The following is a 20,170-nucleotide window of genomic DNA, read 5'->3' as shown; positions in this document are numbered from 1 at the left end:
ATATCTTAGTTTTTAAATAGGAAGAAACCCCCCCCCCCCCGCCCCCCGCAGTAGATGCTGGAAACCATAGAGCAGTGAGATTAGCATGAGTTGTTGGTAAAGCTATTAAGCTGGATTTTGGAAAGCACATAGGGAAGAAAACAAGGGTTTAGAACAAAGATGTGTTAATCATGCACAAGGCAACGCTCAAGTCTGTTTCTAGAATTACTAGTCTCTGTGGAAGGTCACTAATGTAGTTGATCTTTATTGCAAAAAGACACAATAGTTATTTTTTGATGTCTTGGTGGATAGTTATAAGCTAAGTACTTAAGTGAGTGATTTGTGCCTAGTTGAACAACAAAACCTGAGGAGCGGAGTTAAGTGTCTTTATCAGCCTGATGAGTGATTTCTCGTGTAGTGCTCCAGGGTGGGAAGAAAGCAGCAGTTGCGTTACTCTCAGCTTCCTTTTCCGTATGGTCCCCTGCCTGCACCAGACCCACCGACTCTTCTCACCTGCTGGCCCCATGGCTGCCCTCGTGACACCTCACTGTCCATCCCTGTGCGTCCCCTGCTCATCTTGGCCAAAGAGTCATCAAATCCTTTTTCTCTGCCATTCAGCCGAGTCCAGTATTTGATCTATCAAAGAGTATTTCGCGAGGCAACAAAGCATGAAAACATTTTATGCACCATTTTTTTTTTCCTAAGAAAGTCCAGCCTCTCTCAGGCTTGGGTCACGTGCCACGTTGTACGTAGTGCCAGGGCTCCTTTACCTTCCTCTCATTATTCGGTTTGCAAGGAATCACTGTGTGTGCATTTCGACCCCAAGGGAGATGTGGGACTGGTGCAATTCATGCACCTGCCTTCTGATACTGATTGTCTCCATGAATAATAATACCCTTGTCTCTGGGTCATGACAAGTTTTTACCCCACCTCTGGGGCTCTGTGGCTCCTTTCTTGAAAGGAGCATCTTTGGCCCCAGAAATCTCTTCTCTAGGCTGGTAACTCCTTGCCCTTCTTGAAAGGCTTAATGGTTTCAGACCTCCAGGAGTCCTACTCTCATTCCTGTTTGGTTCATCCACAACATACTTACTATAACTTGTACTGGCTGATCTCTTTGGGGAAAAGCTTGGTTTCACTTGACTATCTAAATTAGCAGCTGGTTCTTAACAATGGCTATTGATGCAGCGGCAGCTGCTGTCTTCCTGAGCCCTTTCTCAGATTGATTCCTGCTGATGACTTTTGCGCTCTTGGACTTAACCCCATCTAAATGACTAGATTCTTTATGATAGCTTCCCTCAGGTCGTCTCATGGAGAGGCCTTTTAGAATCTTTTCACTGCCTGAATATCAGAGACCAGTTTTACATACTGTAAATATATGCAGCAACAAGGAAGAGCCTTTCTTCTTATGAAAACACTGAAAAGGTACTTTTAAAATATTGAAATAACGTGTAACAGGATGGAAAGCAAATGCTTTGGAAGCCAAAGCAAAAAGATTTCAACAGTTGAGGATGACTCTCTAAAGGAAATAGAATGGAATTTGAAGGATAAATGTGTGGTCCTGAATTGCAATAAAAGACAAAAACCATGCCTTCAGGTTCAAGGTTAGACTACCTGGCTTAACTGTGGTACATGCTAGGATGGGAGTTGGAGATTTCATTTGACTAAGAAGATCACCATGACCTGAGTGCTAAGAGAGGATGTGCTCTTACGTGTGTTAGCAGCAATGCTTTGTCCAGGTTGAGAGGGGAAGCCCCAGACCCTCTACCCAGGGATTGAGCCCTGGCAGCTGGTGGTCATAATGCATCATATTGACTAGCATATTGACTTAAACAATTTTGGAATGAAATTTCTTTGGGTGAGGCATTGCTCTCCAGTGTTAGGTGTTTGTCACTTCGGTGATTCTCAAGACTTCTGTGATCCTCCCTTCTCAATCCCTTATATAAATACAGTTCTCCGGGACTAAGGTCCACCCTAAGCCTACTCTTTGAGAGGGACTTAATAAAATGAAGGGGATGAAGAAGAGGACGTTCTGGATGGCATGGAAATTAGATGCCAGTTCGTGTTGTTATAGTTGAGAGAGCCCCAGGTCTGTAGTCTGGAGAGCTGTCTTCAGATGCCTGAAGGATTGTCATGTGGAAGAGGAGTTAGATTCGGTTCATCTTAAGGAACTGTTTTAGACTGTGCACCTTACTTGAGTTAAAGTTGAGAGGTGCAGAAAGGAGCAGCTTGGTCTCTGTTTTCAAGGCTGTGTTTATGGTACAGTGGAGGAGACACACACAGATGGCTGTAAAATAGTGATACTCTGGGTCTCTAGGAGACACAAATGAAGAGGCAGATTTCTGCCCAGTTTAGAAAGGCCTTTCCCAACAGTTAGACTTCCCTGGTGGCTCAGACAGTAAAGAATTGGCCTGCAACGCATGATACCCAGGTTCCGTCCCTGGGTCGGGAAGAACACAAGTGGAGTGGGCTGCCTTGAAAACTAGTCACCAGTCATGTTGTCCTGCTGGCAAAGAGGAGCTGGAGGAAGTCAGAACAGATGACTTTTCTGCCTCTATTAATCTATGGTTCAAGCCCCTCAACTGGCTTTGCTTTTCTTAACCAGAGAGAGTCGTTGCCAAGCTGAATGCCCACGGGTTGAACTCTGTGTTCTGGGTGGACCATGCTGGAAAGAGTGTGAGGTGGCATAGTTTCCACCAGGTGGAATTGCATTGGTGTGTTTGTTTTATGGGGCCAATGAGAACGGACCCGGCTGTTTTTCTCGTTCACGGACCTGCTAGAAGAATCTAGTGGCACATTTGGCGGGTACGGTCTTGCTGCTTTTGTTTGTTGGTTGCATCTGGTTGTGAGGATCATGGCATCCCATTTGAGTGGGGCAACATTTCATTTCCTGGGACAAGTAGGCTGAGAAAAGTCGGTTTCCCGTATTTCTCACCTCCAGGAATCCAGGTGACATCCAGAGATGAGCTGCTGAGACTGGAGGTTCCAGGTTCTTCCCGTTTGATTTGTTATTGTTGTTTAGCTGCTCAGTCGTATCCGACTCTTTTGCGACCCCTCGGACTGTGGCCTGCCAGGCTCCTCTGTCCATGGGATTTCCCAGGCAAGAACACTGGAGTGGGTTGCCATTTCCTCCTCCAGGGGGATCTTTCCAACCCAGGGATCAAACCCAGGTCTTCTGCATTGGCAAGTGGGTTCTTCACCACTGAGCCACCAGAGAAGACCTTCCCTTTTGATACTGGAACTTGAAAATAATTCAGACTTCTATTGTTGGGTCCCTGAGCCCTAAAAAACATGTATGTCACATTTGGGCTCCGTGCAGAAGGCTGAACCAAGCAAAGGCAGCCTGGGAGGCAGAATGTTCTGGTAGCACCATTCTCGTTCTGTCTTCTTTTTGCTGCCGAGCCACCATTCTCATCAGCTCTCCCTTCCCCACCGTCGATAGAATGCAGTTGTAAGGAGGCCAGACGGGACCTTTTTCTTTTGGCAAACGCGTTCTAAAGTTCCAAAAGGCAGACATTACCTGAGTTTGGCATTTCCTCCCAGTTTTGTGTGTCGTCTGACCCTGGGTCAGCTCTTTGGGACATTTCCCCCCAGATATGTCAAAAATCACCTGAAGGATGTGGAGATGAGGTGTAGGAGGTTAGAGGGAGCAGAACTGCCACCCACTGCCCCCAACTGCTCTCATCGCTTTGTAGGAAGGAGACAGGCAGTTCTTTCTTGAAAGCCTGGAGCCAGAACCAGAGGTGAAATGCCACAGCTGCTGTGGCCGCAGGGTGTGTGGACGTGTGCGTCGTCCTGACACTCTTCCCTTCCAGGAATTCTCTCCCCTGGGTGAGTGAGAGTTGAGCCAGCCTTGGATGGAGTGGGCTACCTGCCTCCTATATCGGGCCCCTGGGACTCTCTAGAGTAACAGAGGCAGAGCGTGGGAGTTCTCAGTTCTGACAGTTAACTTTCACCCAGAGGCTTAAAAAAATGCATGGACCCCAGTCCCCAGAGGTAATTTTTAAAAAAAATAAATACTTGCGATTTAATTTTTTGGCACACTTTAATTTTTATTAAGCGTATGGTTGATTTACAATGTTATGTTACTTTCTGCTGTATAGCAGTGTATCAGTTATACATACACATGTATCTACTCTTTTTAGATTCTTTTCCCATTAGGCCATTACAGAATATAGAGCTCCTAGTAGGTCTTATTAATTATCTATTTTATATTTGGTAATGTGTGTATGTCAGTCCGTCTCCCAGTTTATCCTTTCCCCCACCTTAATTTTTTAAGAGCTTTATGTATTTCCACAGTGTACCTTTCACCCATTTGCAGTGTACAATTCAGGGGTTTTAGTATATTCACAGACTTGTATGAGAAGTACCACAATTGGAGGACATTTTTAACAATCACGGGCTTCCCTGATAGCTTAGTTGGTAAACAATCTGCCTGCAATGCAGGAGACCTGGGTTCGATCCCTGGCTTTGGGAAGATCCCCTGGAGAAGGGAAAGGCTACCCACTCCAGTGTTGTGGCCTGGAGAATTCTGTGGACTATAAGAGTTAGACACCACTGAGTGACTTTCAGTTTCACGTTACCAGTCACCCTCAATTTCCCTTCAGAATCCTCAGTCCTCAGCAATCAACCACCTATCTACTTTCTATCTCTAATTTGCCTCTTCTGGACGTTTCTTGTAAAGAGAACCATATAGCAAGCGGTCCTCTGTAACTGACTTTTCTCTTAGCATAATGTTTTCAAGGTTTGTCACGTACTTCATCACGTATTTCATTCCTTTTATCCTCAAATAATATTCCACTTTAGGAATATGCCATATTTTGTTTATCCACCATCAGATGACAGGCGTTTGGGCTGATTCTCATTTTTGGCTATTACGAGTAATGCTGCTAATGGCTACAAATTTCTGTGGGGAAATATATTTTCATTTCTCCTGGGAATACACCTGGACACGGAATTTCTGGGTCACATGGTAACTTTACATCTAAGCTTTTGAGGAACTGCCAGACGTGGTTCAAAGCAGCTTCACCATTTTACAGAGGCATTTCATAAAAGCTCCCCGTGGTGAGTCTAGCTGCGATTATAATGTGCTGCCCTGTGGGTTGCAGTTCTCACCCTGCCTCATTTGGTGGTGGTGGTTGTAGTTTTCGTAATCTTTGACCGCACCCTGCGGCCATGCGGGAGCTTAGATCCCCAACCAGGGATCAAACCCACTCCTCCTTCGTCTTAAGCACTGGACTCCTGGGGAAGTCCACTTGGCCTCATTTGAAAGTAAAACAACTGAAGAACAGAGATCAGCTTTTACGCAAAGGAGAGAATATTTTTAGAGCAGAGCATCCACCCCTTGCAAGGTGTTCTTTCCAACCTCCTCCATCCCTCAGCTCTCGCTAGTAGTCCAAGGCTAACTGAGCTCTGGCTCGGGGACTGGTCAGTCTAATGCCGGAGGAAGTGTCCACCTAGGATCTGGCTTGGCTGCAAAGAGTTAAGTTGGTCTGGAAACCTGATCTGCAGTTGAAGTGGAGCAGAGCCCCAGATGTGTAATCCCCGCTTCTAAGGATGCGACATCTCTTCTTGTAAGCGTCATCGCTTTCTTGGTGCTATCTGGTAAAAACTGAGTCATGAGGTGCTGACAAAAAATCCCTTGCATTCAATGTGAAATTTGAGGCATCTGCTCATTCCTGAGATATTCACAGCTGTCAGCCCTGCTGTCTTGATGGTAAACAACTTGCTGGGAATGAACTCCTGCCACTGTGACTTTTCCCTGGCTTGTCTGAGAGAGGCATGGACCCAGATGGTGTGCCCTGGAGAGTGCGGGGGTAAGGGACTGCCTGGGGGTCACCCAAGGATCGGGCAGCTCTGCCTTTCACAAAGCACTGCTTCCAGGGCAGCCCCAGTGGAGGGAGGCAGAGGCCAACCGAGTTGTCCCGAGGGCTCTGAAAGGACATTTGTCTCACTGCAGAGGCGCGTTGCCCTGATGCCTGTGAAGCAGCCTGAGTCCTGTTCTCCCTTCTCTGTGTTTGCAGCCATGGCACGGGGTACGAGAGTGACAACCACACCACACCCATCCTCTGTGGCGCCCAGTACCGGATACACACCCACGGCGTCTTCAGGGGCATTCAGGTGAGTACACGGGGCCCCGGCTGCCTCTCTCCTTCCCAACAGCCTCTCACGTCCTCGCTGCTGGCTGTTTGGCCCTGGCAAGTCTGTTCCTAACCATAGGCTCCTGTGTCAGCAGGGATCCCCCCTCTTCCACTGGGGCAGGCTGGGAGGTCTTCTCCTTTCCAGAGGCCGGTGTGCATGCAGCCGCCTCACTCAGACCAGGGTGCTTTCTGCAGAATTCCCTTCTTTCCTCCTTCACTGTTTAATTCGCCTTCTCTAGGGTAGGCTATGCACATCTTACGTTGGGGCTAAATGAGCTTGAATTAATGACCTGGACTGTGGACTTCTAAGACTTGTTCTGCACGGTCAAGTGCCCAAAGGTAGACTCCGTCTTTGCTAAGGGAGAGTGAGGAAAGGAAAGTAAAATGGAAATTGGACGGAAGGCCATCTCCCGGAGCCTCTTTTGGGCATTCAGAACCACGCACAGTTACCAAGGGCTTGTGTTTGTGCCTTTTGGCGTGTGACTCTGTGGTTGCAACAACATGAGTAACGGCTGAGATACTTTCTCCAGAGTAGTCAGCACATTAGAAATAAGTTGTGTGTGGGCCAAGTTCCCACGTGATGTGTGGAGCAAGTGCTCTGAGATGTTCTGAAGAATGTTTCCAGAGGCATCATGGGGATAGAACAGCGTGTTCCCTCATCCCCAAGCCTTCCAGTGGTGAGAATAAAAGTGAGGGTGACAGAAACATGGACATCTGATGGAAGTCAGACAAGTAATGTCAGCCTTCTCCACCAGGACTGGCTGACACTGACAACTCTGTTTTATTTCCTGTTGCCCGGTGCGCTGCCTCTGGGGTGAATTAAAGGACCTGTACGAAACTCCTTTTCCCTTCCTTTTCACCAAGCCCAGTTTATCAGACTTACTGTCGTGGTCTGTGTTAATTTTCCTCCAGAGCGGACCAATCAGACACAGCTGCCTCCTCATTTAAACTTATTCCATCTTTTGCCTTAAGACACTGTGGCCCGTCAGTAGTAGAGCCGTATGGTATTGCTGCTGCTGCTGCTGCTGCGTCGCTTCAGTCGAGTCCGACTCTGTGCGACCCCATAGACGGCAGCCCACCAGGCTCCCCCGTCCCTGGGATTCTCCAGGCAAGAACACTGGAGTGGGTTGCCATTTCCTTCTCCAATGCACGAAAGTGAAAAGTGAAAGGGAAGTCGCTCAGTCGTGTCTGACTCTTAGCAACCTCATGGACTGCAGCCCACCAGGCTCCCCCGTCCCTGGGATTCTCCAGGCAAGAACACTGGAGTGGGTTGCCATTTCCTTCTCCAATGAATGAAAGTGAAAACTGAAAGTGAAGTCGCTCAGTCGTGTCCGACTCTGTGCGACCCCATGGACTGCAGCCCACCAGGCCCTCCGTCCATGGGATTCTCCAGGCAGGAACACTGGAGTGGGCGCCATCGCCTTCTCCAGCCGTATGGTACTACTGTATGTTTACTTCCAAAAAGATCGCGCAGCAAGAGGTGAAATAGGAACTTGAACGTATGCTTGTAGGTGGTGGGGGAAGTGCCCAGGGCAGGAGTGGGTAAGCTTAGAAGTGGTCCCAGGTCTTAAGACAAACTGTGGATGTGCTCTCGGGCCCTGACGTGCACATCTGTGTGAGGACGAGGTGGGTTCAGTGACCCCTCAGGCACTTGCGTTGCTTTTGCTTATGACTCACTGGTCCCCAGAGCCTAAGGGGCATTTGCCTCACTGTTTCCCTCTAGCTTCTTCTCATGGAGGACCAAACCATGCACACACACTCCTACAGGATAAAGGTGATCCACAGAATGCCCTGTGATGGACATAGAGTGGGCAGAGGGCACACACACGGTGCTTCCTGGTGTCTCTAGTAAAGGATCGTGCTGGCAATGCTGTGGGCTTCCTGTGGTTTCAGCTCCCTTCACAGACAGAACCCTCACCTCCCAGGATGTATTCTTCTTCCTTGTCATTGACTCACACGTGGAAGGTTGCTCAGTTGGGGGCTCATTTTTCTCTAATAAGGACTTCCCAACCCATTGCAGATAGGGCCCGAGGTCATGTGGCCTGGTGTCCGAGTGGGAGGGAATAGAGTAGAACCTGGGGCTTTGACTTCCAGACCTCTCTGCTTCAAGATTGAGAAGCTGAGAGACAGGAAAGATTGGGAACTCTCCCAGTGTGCAGCATTTCTTTTCCAGATGCTCTGGATCAGCAGCCCTAAGACTGACTTCATCTCAGGTCCCGGTTCTGGTTGATCAGCAGTGATGATCTTAGGGCAGTGCACTGTTGAATGTGCTGCTCTGTCATCCACTAGCGATGTCTGCTTTGGGCACCTCAGATGTTGGGGGGAGTGGTTTCAGGCATCACATCCACTATCCCTCCTTTGGGAATACTTCAAAGCTCACTTTCCTTGGGACCAATGTGAATGTTCACATGTGGCTTAAAGCCTCTGTTCATCTTACGCTCTGCTTGCAGGATGTGCGGCGTGTGCCTGGAGTGGCCCCGACTCTTGTCCGGTCGGCATCTGAGACCAGTGAGAAGCGCCCCTTCATGTGTGCTTACCCAGGCTGCAATAAGAGATATTTTAAGCTGTCCCACTTACAGATGCACAGCCGGAAGCACACTGGTAAGTGCATTCACTGTCCAGTCTTGGTTCTGGTGGCTCAGGGGCGGCTTGGCAGGCCCTGCTTCCTGCTGTCACTGTCAGGACACAGGTGATTTCTGGAATGCAAAGTAGACACTACTTTCAGGGGATGGAAAAAGGCTGCCAGGCCATTATGTATCCTGAGGTTCTATCCTTTATTTAAAAAGGGAAGAGCAGAGTAGGTAGAGAGAGAATTTCACAGAATTAAAGAGACCTGGCTTGAAGTCTGGTTTCACCACCAGGTGGTGTGACCTTGAGCAAGTTACTAACCACGCTTCAAACTTCATCTGCCTTACATGGAAAATGGAGATGATAGCCTCCCTTATACAATTGTTGAGACTAGATTAACTTCTAAAATCAAATTGAATGAAAGGAATTAGAGATATGAACCATCTCTTCCAGTTCCCTGTGTCAGTAAGTCTGAATAAACGCTCTAACTTTTATAATAGTATTAGCATCTCTTACGGGAGAGGAGCTAGCCTTGGGGCTTGGTAGTTAGATGATTCTAGGAACTTGATGTGCAAGATTATTCTGGAGACTTAGAATGAGATGGTCCAAAGAAGAACTTAACTGCTTGGGTTAGTAATAACCAACCAGGTAGGAGTGGGAAAATGGCTTCTAGGTTTAATTTTTGTTTTCAACCCCCCTGAAAAAGATGATTTTTGATGATGTTTTAAAGAAAACTGGATTTTCCCACAGGTTACAGGGTGTGCCTCTGGGAAAGAACTGGCCACGTTTGGTTGTTGGCCACAGGGAATGTGAACATCAGTTTCACAAATGTCTGTTCTTGGTTGGCCTTGTGGGCACTAGATGGGAATGTGACTGAGTTTTCCTACAGGAAATCAGGGCAAAGCGCAGGCTTTCCTACTGGGGAGCTGGTACCATTTTTTCCCCACGATTTAAGGTAGCTTCTTCGTTTTAAGTACCATTATTGTTTATTATTGCTTCCCTCATAGCTCAGTTGGTAAAGAATCCGCTTGCAATGCAGGAGACCCTGGTTTGACTCCTGGCTTGGGAAGATCCGGTGGAGAAGGGATAGGCTACCCACTCCAGTATTCTTGGGCTTCCCTTGTGGCTCAGCTGGTAAAGAATCCGCCTACAATGTGGGAGACCTGGGTTCAATCCCTGGCTTGGGAAGATCCCCTGGAGAAGAATAGTGGCTACCCACTCCAGTATTCTGGCCTGGAGAATTCTGTGGACTGTATAGTCCATGGGGTCACAAAGAGTCAGACACAACTGAATGACTTTCACTTTCATTGTTTTATTGTTACTGCGGACTTTTCTTTGGGGAAGCTGAAGAAGAAAATGAGCTGGGTTCAGATCTCTTTAGACCATTGGTCTTTGCTAAGCCATTGTGTCTGAAGGCTACAGTGAAGGCTACAGTTCTGGCGTAGACCTGAGTTTATACTCAGTAGACCGCCTGCTTTAAGCTGAAAATGAGAAGTTGCATGTTGTGTTGTTATGTATTTCCCCAAATGAGATCATTTGAAAAGTATCTGATTATCGGAGAAGGCAGTGGCACCCCACTCCAGTACTCTTGCCTGGAAAATCCCATGGATGGAGGAGCCTGGGAGGCTACAGTCCATGGGGTCGCTAAGAGTCAGACACGACTGAGAGACCTCACTTTCACTTTTATGCATTGGAGAAGGAAATGGCAACCCACTCCAGTGTTCTTGCCTGGAGAATCCCAGGGACGGCAGAGCCTGGTGGGCTGCCGTCTATGAGGTCACACAGAGTCGGACACGACTGAAGCGACTTTAGCAGCAGCAGCAGCAGCAGACCGCCTGCTTTAAGCTGAAGATGAGAAGTTGCATGTTGTGTTGTTATGTATTTCCCCAAATGAGATCATTTGCAACGTATCTGATTATAAGGAAAATGATAAAGTAAAATTCTGCCTAGATAAATACAAGAGAATACACTGAAGGCAATATGGTTGTAGAAATTATAATGGAAAAGAGGCACTTAGAAAACAGTAAGGGTTAGATGTCTGTGGGAAGGGAAGGCAGTAAGAAAGATAGCCATGACCTTCAGACCTGCCGGAGCCTTTAAGAAACTCTTCCGTGCAGAAGACGAGGAGGGAAGGGTATTTAACATCACTGAAGTCCCCTTCTTGAAAGAGTGCCATCTTTTTGTATCTATTCTCAATAATAGTTCAGTTCAGTCGCTCAGTCATGTCCGACTCTTTGCGACCCCATGAATCGCAGCATGCCAGGCCTCCCTGTCCATCACCAACTCCTGGAGTTCACTCAGACTCATGTCCATCGAGTCAATGATGCCATCCAGCCATCTCATCCTCTGTCATCCCCTTCTCCTCCTGCCCCCAATCCCTCCCAGCATCAGAGTCTTTTCCAATGAGTCAACTCTTTGCATGAGGTGGCCAAAGTACTGGAGTTTCAGCTTTAGCATCATTCCCTCCAAAGAATACCCAGGGCTGATCTCCTTCAGAATGGACTGGTTGGATCTCCTTGCAGTCCAAGGGACTCTCAAGAGTCTTCTCCAACACCACAGTTCAAAAGCATCAATTCTTTGGCACTCAGCCTTCTTCACAGTCCAACTCTCACATCCATACGTGACCACAGGAAAAACCATAGCCTTGACTAGACGGACCTTAGTTGGCAAACTAATGTCTCTGCTTTTGAATATGCTCTCTAGGTTGGTCATAACTTTTCTTCCAAGGAGTAAGCATCTTTTAATTTCATGGCTGCAGTCACCATCTGCAGTGATTTTGGAGCCCAAAAAAATAAAGTCTGACACTGTTTCCATTATTTCCCCATCTATTTCCCATGAAGTGATGGGACCAGATGCCATTATCTTCATTTTCTGAATGTTGAGCTTTAAGCCAACTTTTTCACTCTCCTCTTTCAATTTCATCAAGAGGCTTTTTAGTTCCTCTTCACTTTCTGCCATAAGGGTGGTGTCATCTGTATATCTGAGGTGATTGATACTTCTCCCAGCAATCTTGATTCCAGCTTGTGTTTCTTCCAGTCCAGCGTTTCTCATGATGTCCTCTGCATATAAGTTAAATAAGCAGGGTGACAATATACAGCCTTGACGTACTCCTTTTCCTATTTGGAACCAGTCTGTTGTTCCATGTTCAGTTCTAACTGTTGCTTCCTGACCTGCATACAAATTTCTCAAGAGGCAGATCAGGTGGTCTGGTATTCCCATCTCTTTCAGAATTTCCCACAGTTTATTGTGATCCACACAGTCAAAGGCTTTGGCATAGTCAATAAAACAGAAATAGATGTTTTTCTGGAACTCTCTTGCTTTTTCCATGATCCAGCGGATGTTGGCAATTTGATCTCTGGTTCCTCTGCCTTTTCTAAAACCAGCTTGAACATCAGGAAGTTCACGGTTCACATATTGCTGAAGCCTGGCTTGGAGAATTTTGAGCATTACTTTACTAGCATGTGAGATGAGTGCAATTGTGCAGTCATTTGAGCATTCTTTGGCATTGCCTTTCTTTGGGATTGGAATGAAAACTGACCTTTTCCAGTCCTGTGGCCACTGCTGAGTTTTCCAAATTTGCTGGCATATTGAGTGCAGCACTTTCACAGCATCATCTTTCAGGATTTGAAATAGCTCGACTGGAATTCCATCACCTCCACTAGCTTTATTCGTAGTGATGCTTTCTAAGGCCCACTTGACTTCACATTCCAGGATGTCTGGCTCTAGGTCAGTGATCACACCATCGTGATTATCTGGGTCATGAAGATCTTTTTTGTACAGTTCTTCTGTGTATTCTTGCCATCTCTTCGTAATATCTTCTGCTTCTGTTAGGTCCATACCATTTCTGTCCTTTATCGAGCCCATCTTTGCATGAAATGTTCCCTTGGTATCTCTAATTTTCTTGAAGAGATCTCTAGTCTTTCCCATTCTACTGTTTTCCTCTGTTTCTTTGCGTTGATCGCTGAAGAAGGCTTTCTTATCTCTTCTTGCTATTCTTTGGAACTTTGCATTCAGATGCTTATATCTTTCCTTTTCTCCTTTGCTTTTTGCTTCTCTTCTTTTCACAGCTATTTGTAAGGCCTCCCCAGACAGCCATTTTGCTTTTTTGCATTTCTTTTCCATGGGGATGGTCTTGATCCCTGTCTCCTGTACAATGTCACAAACCTCATTCCATAGTTCATCAGGCACTCTATCTATCAGATCTAGGCCCTTAAATCTATTTCTCACTTTGACTGTATAATTATAAGGGATTTGATTTAGGTTATACCTGAATGATCTAGTGGTTTTCCCTGCTTTCTTCAATTTAAGTCTGAATTTGGCAATAAGAAGTTCATGATCTGAGCCACAGTCAGCTCCTGGCCTTGTTTTTGCTGACTGTATAGAGCTTCTCTGTCTTTGGCTACAAAGAATATAATCAATCTGATTTTGGTGTTGACCATCAGGTGATGTCCATGTATATAGTCTTCTCTACTATTATGTTAAGAACCTTTTATTAAATACTTTCCATGGGCTAAATTCTCTACATTCATTATTTCATTTTATTATCACAAACAAAACAATTATCCGGTGGGTAGGATATAGGGAAGACTCAAACTCATGCCTTTTAACTCCAAGTCACAAGCCCCTTGCTCAAAGAGTCGATGGTCTGTTTTGGAGGCAAGACATACAAAAGTGAAAAGGGAGAAGAGACTGTGTGATGATTGAGTCAATCTGGAGGCTCTGTAAAGATTCATTCAGAGGGTATTTTTCTGAGTGAGCATCGTTTGTTTCTTGAAGAAGGAAGGGCTTGGATTAACCAATAAAGGGTAGGCAGGGTCAGGCAGAGAAAGTAAAGGATGAGCATAAGCAGAAAGGCAGAAAAAAGACATGAGACTGGATAGAAGTGTTGCTTTTTCCAGCTTGAAGAGCTGAAGTTAAGGCACTAGGCTGGATATCAATAGAAAGTTGAGGAAAGTTTCCTGCTCTCAGGATTTTCCAGTCTGTGGCAGACGGTGGATCTGACAAGGCCCCATGTCAGCCATTCTGTAATGAGGGAAGGAAAGGCTTTCTATGTGAACAGGAAGCTTCCAAGAAGGCATCACAGAGGAAACAGCATTTGAGAGGGACGTGCCATAGAGTTTATGATGGGTTAGGAATCTGGAGATAGGGATGGAGGATGTTTAGTGTGAGCGAAGTATAAGGCAGGGTTCAGGAATGGTGAGTTCTATAGAGCAGGAGTATAGATGAATCAGGGAAGCAGAGGAGGTCTTGAGGCTGGAAAGGAACCAGGAACTGCCCAACAGCAGAAAGAACCGGCTGATCCTGGGATCGCTTGCTCTCCATCCCAGAATGCTGGTGACTCAGAATTCTCATAAGAAGGTGGGACGGTCCAGGGTTGCTCAGTGCACTCAGGGGGCGCAGTTCCTGGGATTTGGCTGAACTTTTCCTGCAAAGACAGGGGCAGGGCTTCACTGTGAGGCAGGAGGTTGTGTAATCCCATTCCTGTCTTCTCTCGAGTAAAGGGATACCCAGAACTCTAAGGCTCTGGCTCCTGGTTTAATTTGAACATCTTACAACCCTGGAGTTGTTTATACCTAACTCAGGGTTGGGAAGTCAGTAGCAGAGAATACCAGAGCTTTAGGCCATAAAACATAAAGTACTTACTCCACGGGGCCAGCTCTAGGGGACATCCATCCCAGAATTCTGCCACAAACTCAAGTCTTGGACTTAAGACCGCTTTGGTTTATTATTTGTTTAAATATTAGCTGCCAGTATTTTTTGAGCACTGCCTCTGTGCTAGGCTCTAGGCTAAGCCCTTCTGTGGCTGGTCTGTTGTAATCTGTTTACAAGTCCTTGGAAGCTGTCAGGTTATTGGCCCCGTTTCACAGTGAGGAAACGACACCTCACCCAGCAGATTGAAAGAGCTGGATATTCCCCACCATGTCAAACTCCAGAACCCGAGTTCCCTTCGCTTCCAACTCAGCCTTATTCACCCAGCCCCTAATTCCATGCCTCCTGCCCATGAATATATGTATGTAGGTGGGACTTCCTCCTAACCCTGTGGTTTGGCATGCATGCATGCTAAGTCACTTTAGTCGTGTCTGACTCTGTGACCCTAAGGATAATAGCCCGCCAAGCTCCTCTGTCCTTGGGAATTCCCCAGGCAAGATATTGGAGTGGGTTGCCATGCCCTTCTCCAGAGCGTCTTCCTGACCCAGGGTTGAACCTGCGTCTCTTACCATCTCCTGCATTGGCAGGCCAGTTTCTTATTGCTAGAGCAACCTGGGAAGCCCCCTAAGGTTGACAGCATATCCCTGAAACCTTCCACCCAAATGCCTTTCAGCATTTTGGGATCCTTTCAGTCCCAATAAGAGAAGTTGCCTCTAATGAGATCTTTATTTCCAATATCATTTTCCAATGGAATACGTATCTTCCCCAAGGTGAGAAACCATACCAGTGTGACTTCAAGGACTGTGAACGAAGGTTTTCTCGTTCAGACCAGCTCAAAAGACACCAAAGGAGACACACAGGTTTGTAGGCTCCCTTCTCGTTGCTGGCAGTGTGTTCCCTTGGGTCATTGTTGATTTTGTGATTCTTTTTATTGTTCAATATGGGTGTGAGAGGGTCAGCCATTTTTTAATTTCTCCAATAATTTTCCCTCCTAATTGCTGGGGATTTACCTTCTCTTAAAAAAAAAAAAAAAGAAGAAAGAAAAGAAAAGGAAACGTCCCACATTTCCCCTGAAAACCACAGAATCATGATATTCCCACTAGCAATTTGCTGATGATACACTGAGTGTCAGTAAAGAACACGGGTGGGGGGAGAGCAAAGTCCCATCTGTAGTGTGTGATTCACTTTTTCAGTCTCAGACACAGCTGAAACTTCTCTGAGAAGCTGGACACTTGTGGTTAAGCAATAGTTGTTCCCAAGACAACAGGTCTTCAAGGATTACTGTGCGGTATTAGGTGGCTCCTGCTGGGCCTGGGGTGTTGGGGAAATCCGAGGGCGAGCCAGACACTGCAGGTATGGCTGGAAATGCCCAACTCCTCAGGCCACCGGGAAGCGGGCCTTGTGGGCCTTGCTATGCCCCCACACGGTTAGGGCCGCGGCTAGACCTTCTCTGTCCGTTTAGGTGTGAAACCATTCCAGTGTAAAACTTGTCAGCGAAAGTTCTCCCGTTCCGACCACCTGAAGACCCACACCAGGACTCATACAGGTAAAACAAGTGCGTAAACTTTTCTTCACATTTATTTTTCTTTATTTTTTTAAACTACTGTTGAATGGGGTTGCTTGTGATGTGAGAGATTGGAAAAGATGAGTGGAAAAGTTCTAAACAGCTTTAGATTCAGGAGAAAGAACAGTGCATGGATGTCTTTAAATAATAACATTGTTTAAGAAGGAATGGGGGTGGGAAGTATGGAGCAGAAGAGATGTGAAAAGAACTGCTTTCAGGAGTGTCCAGAATGAAGTGAAGAGATAAGCTAAGTCCCTGCTGTTCCCAGTTTGTTGCATCACATCTTTATCGCTCAGTTTGATAGGATAATCAGCCTTGGAGGAAAATAGCAGAAATTCTAGCAAGCCAATCACTTGTACTCCTGAAAGTCTGCATTTTATAACACTGTTTTCAGAGACCTGAATCTTTGCTCTGCTAAAAGTTAATGCCCCAGGAGCAGGCATGGTTTCTGCCAGACTCATATTGGTGTGTGGGTATTATTTCCTTCATAGTAGAATAGAGGGAGGCACTTCCCCTCCTTCCCTCTGGCCCAGTGGTTAAGACTCAGCATTTTCAATGCAGGGAGCACAGGTTCAGTCCCTGGTCAGGGAACTAAGATCCGACATGCTGCATGGCCAAAAAGTAAAAATAAACAAACAAAAGGAGTAGAGAGAGAAAAGACATTTATTCACAGCTGCTGAAAGTTTTTGCTTCTCCACAAGGCTGGTATGATTCAGAATGAAAATAGCACCATCTTCGTTGTGTATTTTCTAGCTTTAGAGGGAGGACCAATGCTTAGTTTATCTCATTTTATCTTCACAACATCCTCAGAAGATAAGTAGGATAGGTAACATTTCATCCCCATTTTACAGATGAGGAGACTGAGGCACAGAATGATGAAATAACTTTGTTTAAAATCCCAAAGCTAGTAAGTAGCAACCCCAGATCTGTCTCTTCCCAGCCCACCTGCCCACTGCTTCTTTACTGGGGAAAGAGTCTGTGTTCACCCTGTGGCCCAGGGAGGAGAGAGAATCAGGAGGAGACCCCCTGGTCAGCAGAGTTGAGTTCCCTCGAGAGTTTGAGGAGGATGATGACCGACAGGAGAAGCGGTTAGGATTTGTCCATTAGGAGGTGACCTTTGACAGCACGGTTGGCCGTGGGAGCAGGGGACAGGAGCCAGATCAGGAAGGGCCGAGGGACAGTGAGTGGGAGGCGAGGGAAGTATAAGGCGTGATCCGCCGTGCAGTCCTGGATTCTCAGCCCCAGCAGGCTGTACTTGTAGGCAGTCAGAGTACCTGTGGCCCAGAGTCAGTGGGATGGACAGCTCATTCCCTGACTCGAGTACCTTTAATGTCACTTCTTTGCCTTAGTCCTGAACTCATAATTTGGTGGGGAAGAGGTACCCTGCGCCCCACCTCATGCATATCTGTCGATGTACAAAATGACCTATGTCACTCGCAGACTGTTTAATATCTAACTGGGAGCTATAGTTGATTAGCCTCCAGTTCTGACCCGGGGACAGTGCCTCCCCTGGGATATTTCTCAGTGCTTATCCCTTCCAGTATTTCTCAGAGAAGGACTAGCTATATCCTGAGAACCTCCCCAGGTGGAGGAATTGGCTCCTGTGATGTTTTTACTTAGGATAAAGCCACAGCTGTATTTCCATTATGCCGAGGCCCAGGAAGTGTGTCCTACAGACAGACCTGGATTTGGAATCAGACAGACCCAGGTTTAAGAAGTCTTGCCTGTGTCTGCACTCACCTGAGGTTCCAGCCTCATCTGTAGAATGCGGATAATAATGCTTACCTTACAGGTTGTTGGAAAGAGTACATGAAATTATATATATTATGTATAATTTATATATATATATATATGATAACCCAGCACAGAGCTTAGTACATAGATAAGCATTCAGAAATGCTAATTATCTTTCCCATCCAAAATGAGACTTGGAAGAAACTTCTGAGGCCTCCTTAGATGGAGAAGCCTCGATTTTTTGGCAAGCTTTGAAAAAATCTTGAAACCATGCCTCACCTCCAATCTTCTATATAATGGGTATTACTCTCTAAATAACCCTTTAAGGTAAAAGAAGCAAATACCATGTGTACTGAGGTCAGTGATTTATTTAACATGCCCAGCCCGTCCAGAATATGTATACAGACAGAGATGTTAAAGCTCTAGTTGCAGCTGTGCTACTGGGTGGCGGTCCATTAACAGTATCCTGCGTGATGATCCTAAGGCCCTTGCCTTCCAGTTAAGCTCAGTGCCCTCCTTAAACAGCAAACGGGAAGCGTTTGCACAATTCACAAAACCGTCTAATGACAGGGGTTGTGTTTTACCAAGTGTTTTCCCCCCTTGATTAAATATGAAGCACCCAGACATTTCCGTTACCTTGATTCGCTCCGTCTCTCCCATTTCCCAAGTCTTCTGACTCAGTGACATTTCGTAATTGTCACAGCATTTTAATCCTTGAGGCCCCAGAGGTGCTGCCACGTCAAGGCCGCCTCGTGAGATGAACTAGATGTGTGAGCTTAGGGAAAAAGCTAGAGGGAATGTGGAGTGGGTGCCTTGTGATGATTTAACTCAGGCCTCTGGTAGTTGAACTTGCAGCTCCGTCTCTCCACGGCAAGTGTCTCTGACTGGCCATTGTGTCAACAGGTGAGAAGCCCTTCAGCTGTCGGTGGCCCAGTTGTCAGAAAAAGTTTGCCCGGTCAGACGAATTGGTCCGCCATCACAACATGCACCAGAGAAATATGAGCAAGCTGCAGCTGGCGCTCTGAGGGGTCCCCACCGGCCGCCGTCCCGCGCCCCAGGCAGGACCGAGTGCGCGCTCCTCTCAAAGCTGACTTTCAGATTCCTCCTCACTCGCCTGTCGGAGAAGGAAACGGCGGTTGATCTTTCTTCATCCAACGTCTGAGACAAGATGCCTGTACTACTGGATTCTACCAGGTTTGCCCAAAGGAGTTGGTCTCTGCTTAGCCAACTTTGAGTTGACTCGTAAGGCCCTGGAGAAGTGGCTCTCAGTGTCCGGTTAGTTAAAAGCCCGTCACCATTTGGTCTGGATTTTCCACTGTAAGCAGAGCCACTGTTGGTGATGTTCCCCTGCCCCTTCTCACTTTACGCTCATTTTCAAGAGGAATGGAGTCATTGTACCATTTTCCATCATAGAATATTTATGGGCCCAGGCATGTGGATGTGTCTGCTAATGTAAACTTTGTCATGGTTTCCATTTACTAACAGCAACAGCGAGAAATAAATCAGAGAGCAAGGCACTGGGGGTGAGTCCTGTCCGACATTCCGGAGGTTAGGCAGGCTGCTAACCTGGACCAGGCAACTTTTAAAACTCAAGCATTTCAAGCAGCTGAAAAAAAAAGAATCAGAACTAACCAGTACCTCTGCAGAGATATCTAAAAGAATCTTAGCATTCAGTTAATTCATTGTTAATGTTAGCACAATGCTCTTAAGAAATCGTGCTTGAGGATCTGAGATTTTGTTTTTGTGTTTCTGTTTGACTTTTGAGTTGTAATCATATACATCTTCAGAGATGTACATATCTCCTCACACAAAGGAAGTGGAATTCATTTTTATCATTTGGGGTGTCCTTAGAGTATACAGACCATGCTGGTTATGTGGCTTCAAGTTGTAAAAATTAAAATGACTCTAAAAGAACATAAGGGCTGGTCCAGAATTTCCACTGATAAGACTGTTCTTAAGTAACTTAAATAACTTTGGGTCTCCAAGTATATGTGGAAAAAAAAAAAAATGAGACTTAATGGTGTGAGGAAATCCATTGTTTAAAGGTGGTTGGGTGTATGTGTGTGTGTTTTGTTTTTATTTTTTAAGGGAGGGAGTTTATTATTTACTGTTGCTTGAAATTATTGTGTAAATATATATATCTGATAATGATTTGCTCTTTGACAGCTAAAGTTAGGATATGTATAAATGTTAGATGTATCACTGTTTTGGTGTTGATCTTCCAACATATTGATGATAACACTAAAAATGTAACCTGCATTTTTCACTTTGCTCTCAATTAAAGTCTATTCAAAAGGAAAGTGGTAAGATTCTATCAGCTATATTGTGTTCACATCTTGGGGAGAGTTGAGCCTCTTTTCCACAGGTAAGGTGCTGACACTGACATCAGTGACCACTTAAGACTAATCAGGTCCTGACCATTCTTTGTTTCTCTCTGTTGAAACTCAGGAGGTAATTACTGACCCTAGAAGCAGCCAGAGAGCACCTCCTCTCATCATAAAGTAATTGTGATCACAAGGGCTCATGGCTGGATGGGGGG

General features: G+C 46.1%; 1 protein-coding gene across 8 annotated transcripts in view; it reads left to right on the top strand.

Annotated features, from left to right (window-relative positions):
* Positions 1-19,931, top strand: part of WT1 (WT1 transcription factor) — a 51,129-nt gene extending 31,198 nt beyond the window's left edge. For 6 of the 8 annotated variants that reach the window (XM_070803996.1, XM_070803994.1, XM_070804000.1 and 3 more), the window contains 5 exons: positions 6,000-6,096; positions 8,567-8,717; positions 15,104-15,193; positions 15,796-15,888; positions 18,535-19,931. In XM_070803996.1, the coding sequence (XP_070660097.1) occupies positions 6,000-6,096; positions 8,567-8,717; positions 15,104-15,193; positions 15,796-15,888; positions 18,535-18,656 (553 nt within the window). In that variant the 3' untranslated portion in view covers positions 18,657-19,931. The remainder of the gene's footprint in view (positions 1-5,999; positions 6,097-8,566; positions 8,718-15,103; positions 15,194-15,795; positions 15,889-18,534) is intronic. The other 2 variants (XM_070803995.1, XM_070803997.1) reach the window with 1 other exon arrangement.
* Positions 19,932-20,170: the final 239 nt, after the last annotated feature.

Source organism: Bos indicus, chromosome 15 (genome assembly GCF_029378745.1).
Source record: "Bos indicus isolate NIAB-ARS_2022 breed Sahiwal x Tharparkar chromosome 15, NIAB-ARS_B.indTharparkar_mat_pri_1.0, whole genome shotgun sequence".
Classification (NCBI taxonomy): Eukaryota; Metazoa; Chordata; class Mammalia; order Artiodactyla; family Bovidae; genus Bos; species Bos indicus.
The sequence above is the reverse complement of the archived record's forward strand: the minus strand, read 5'-3'. Positions and strand labels throughout refer to the sequence as shown.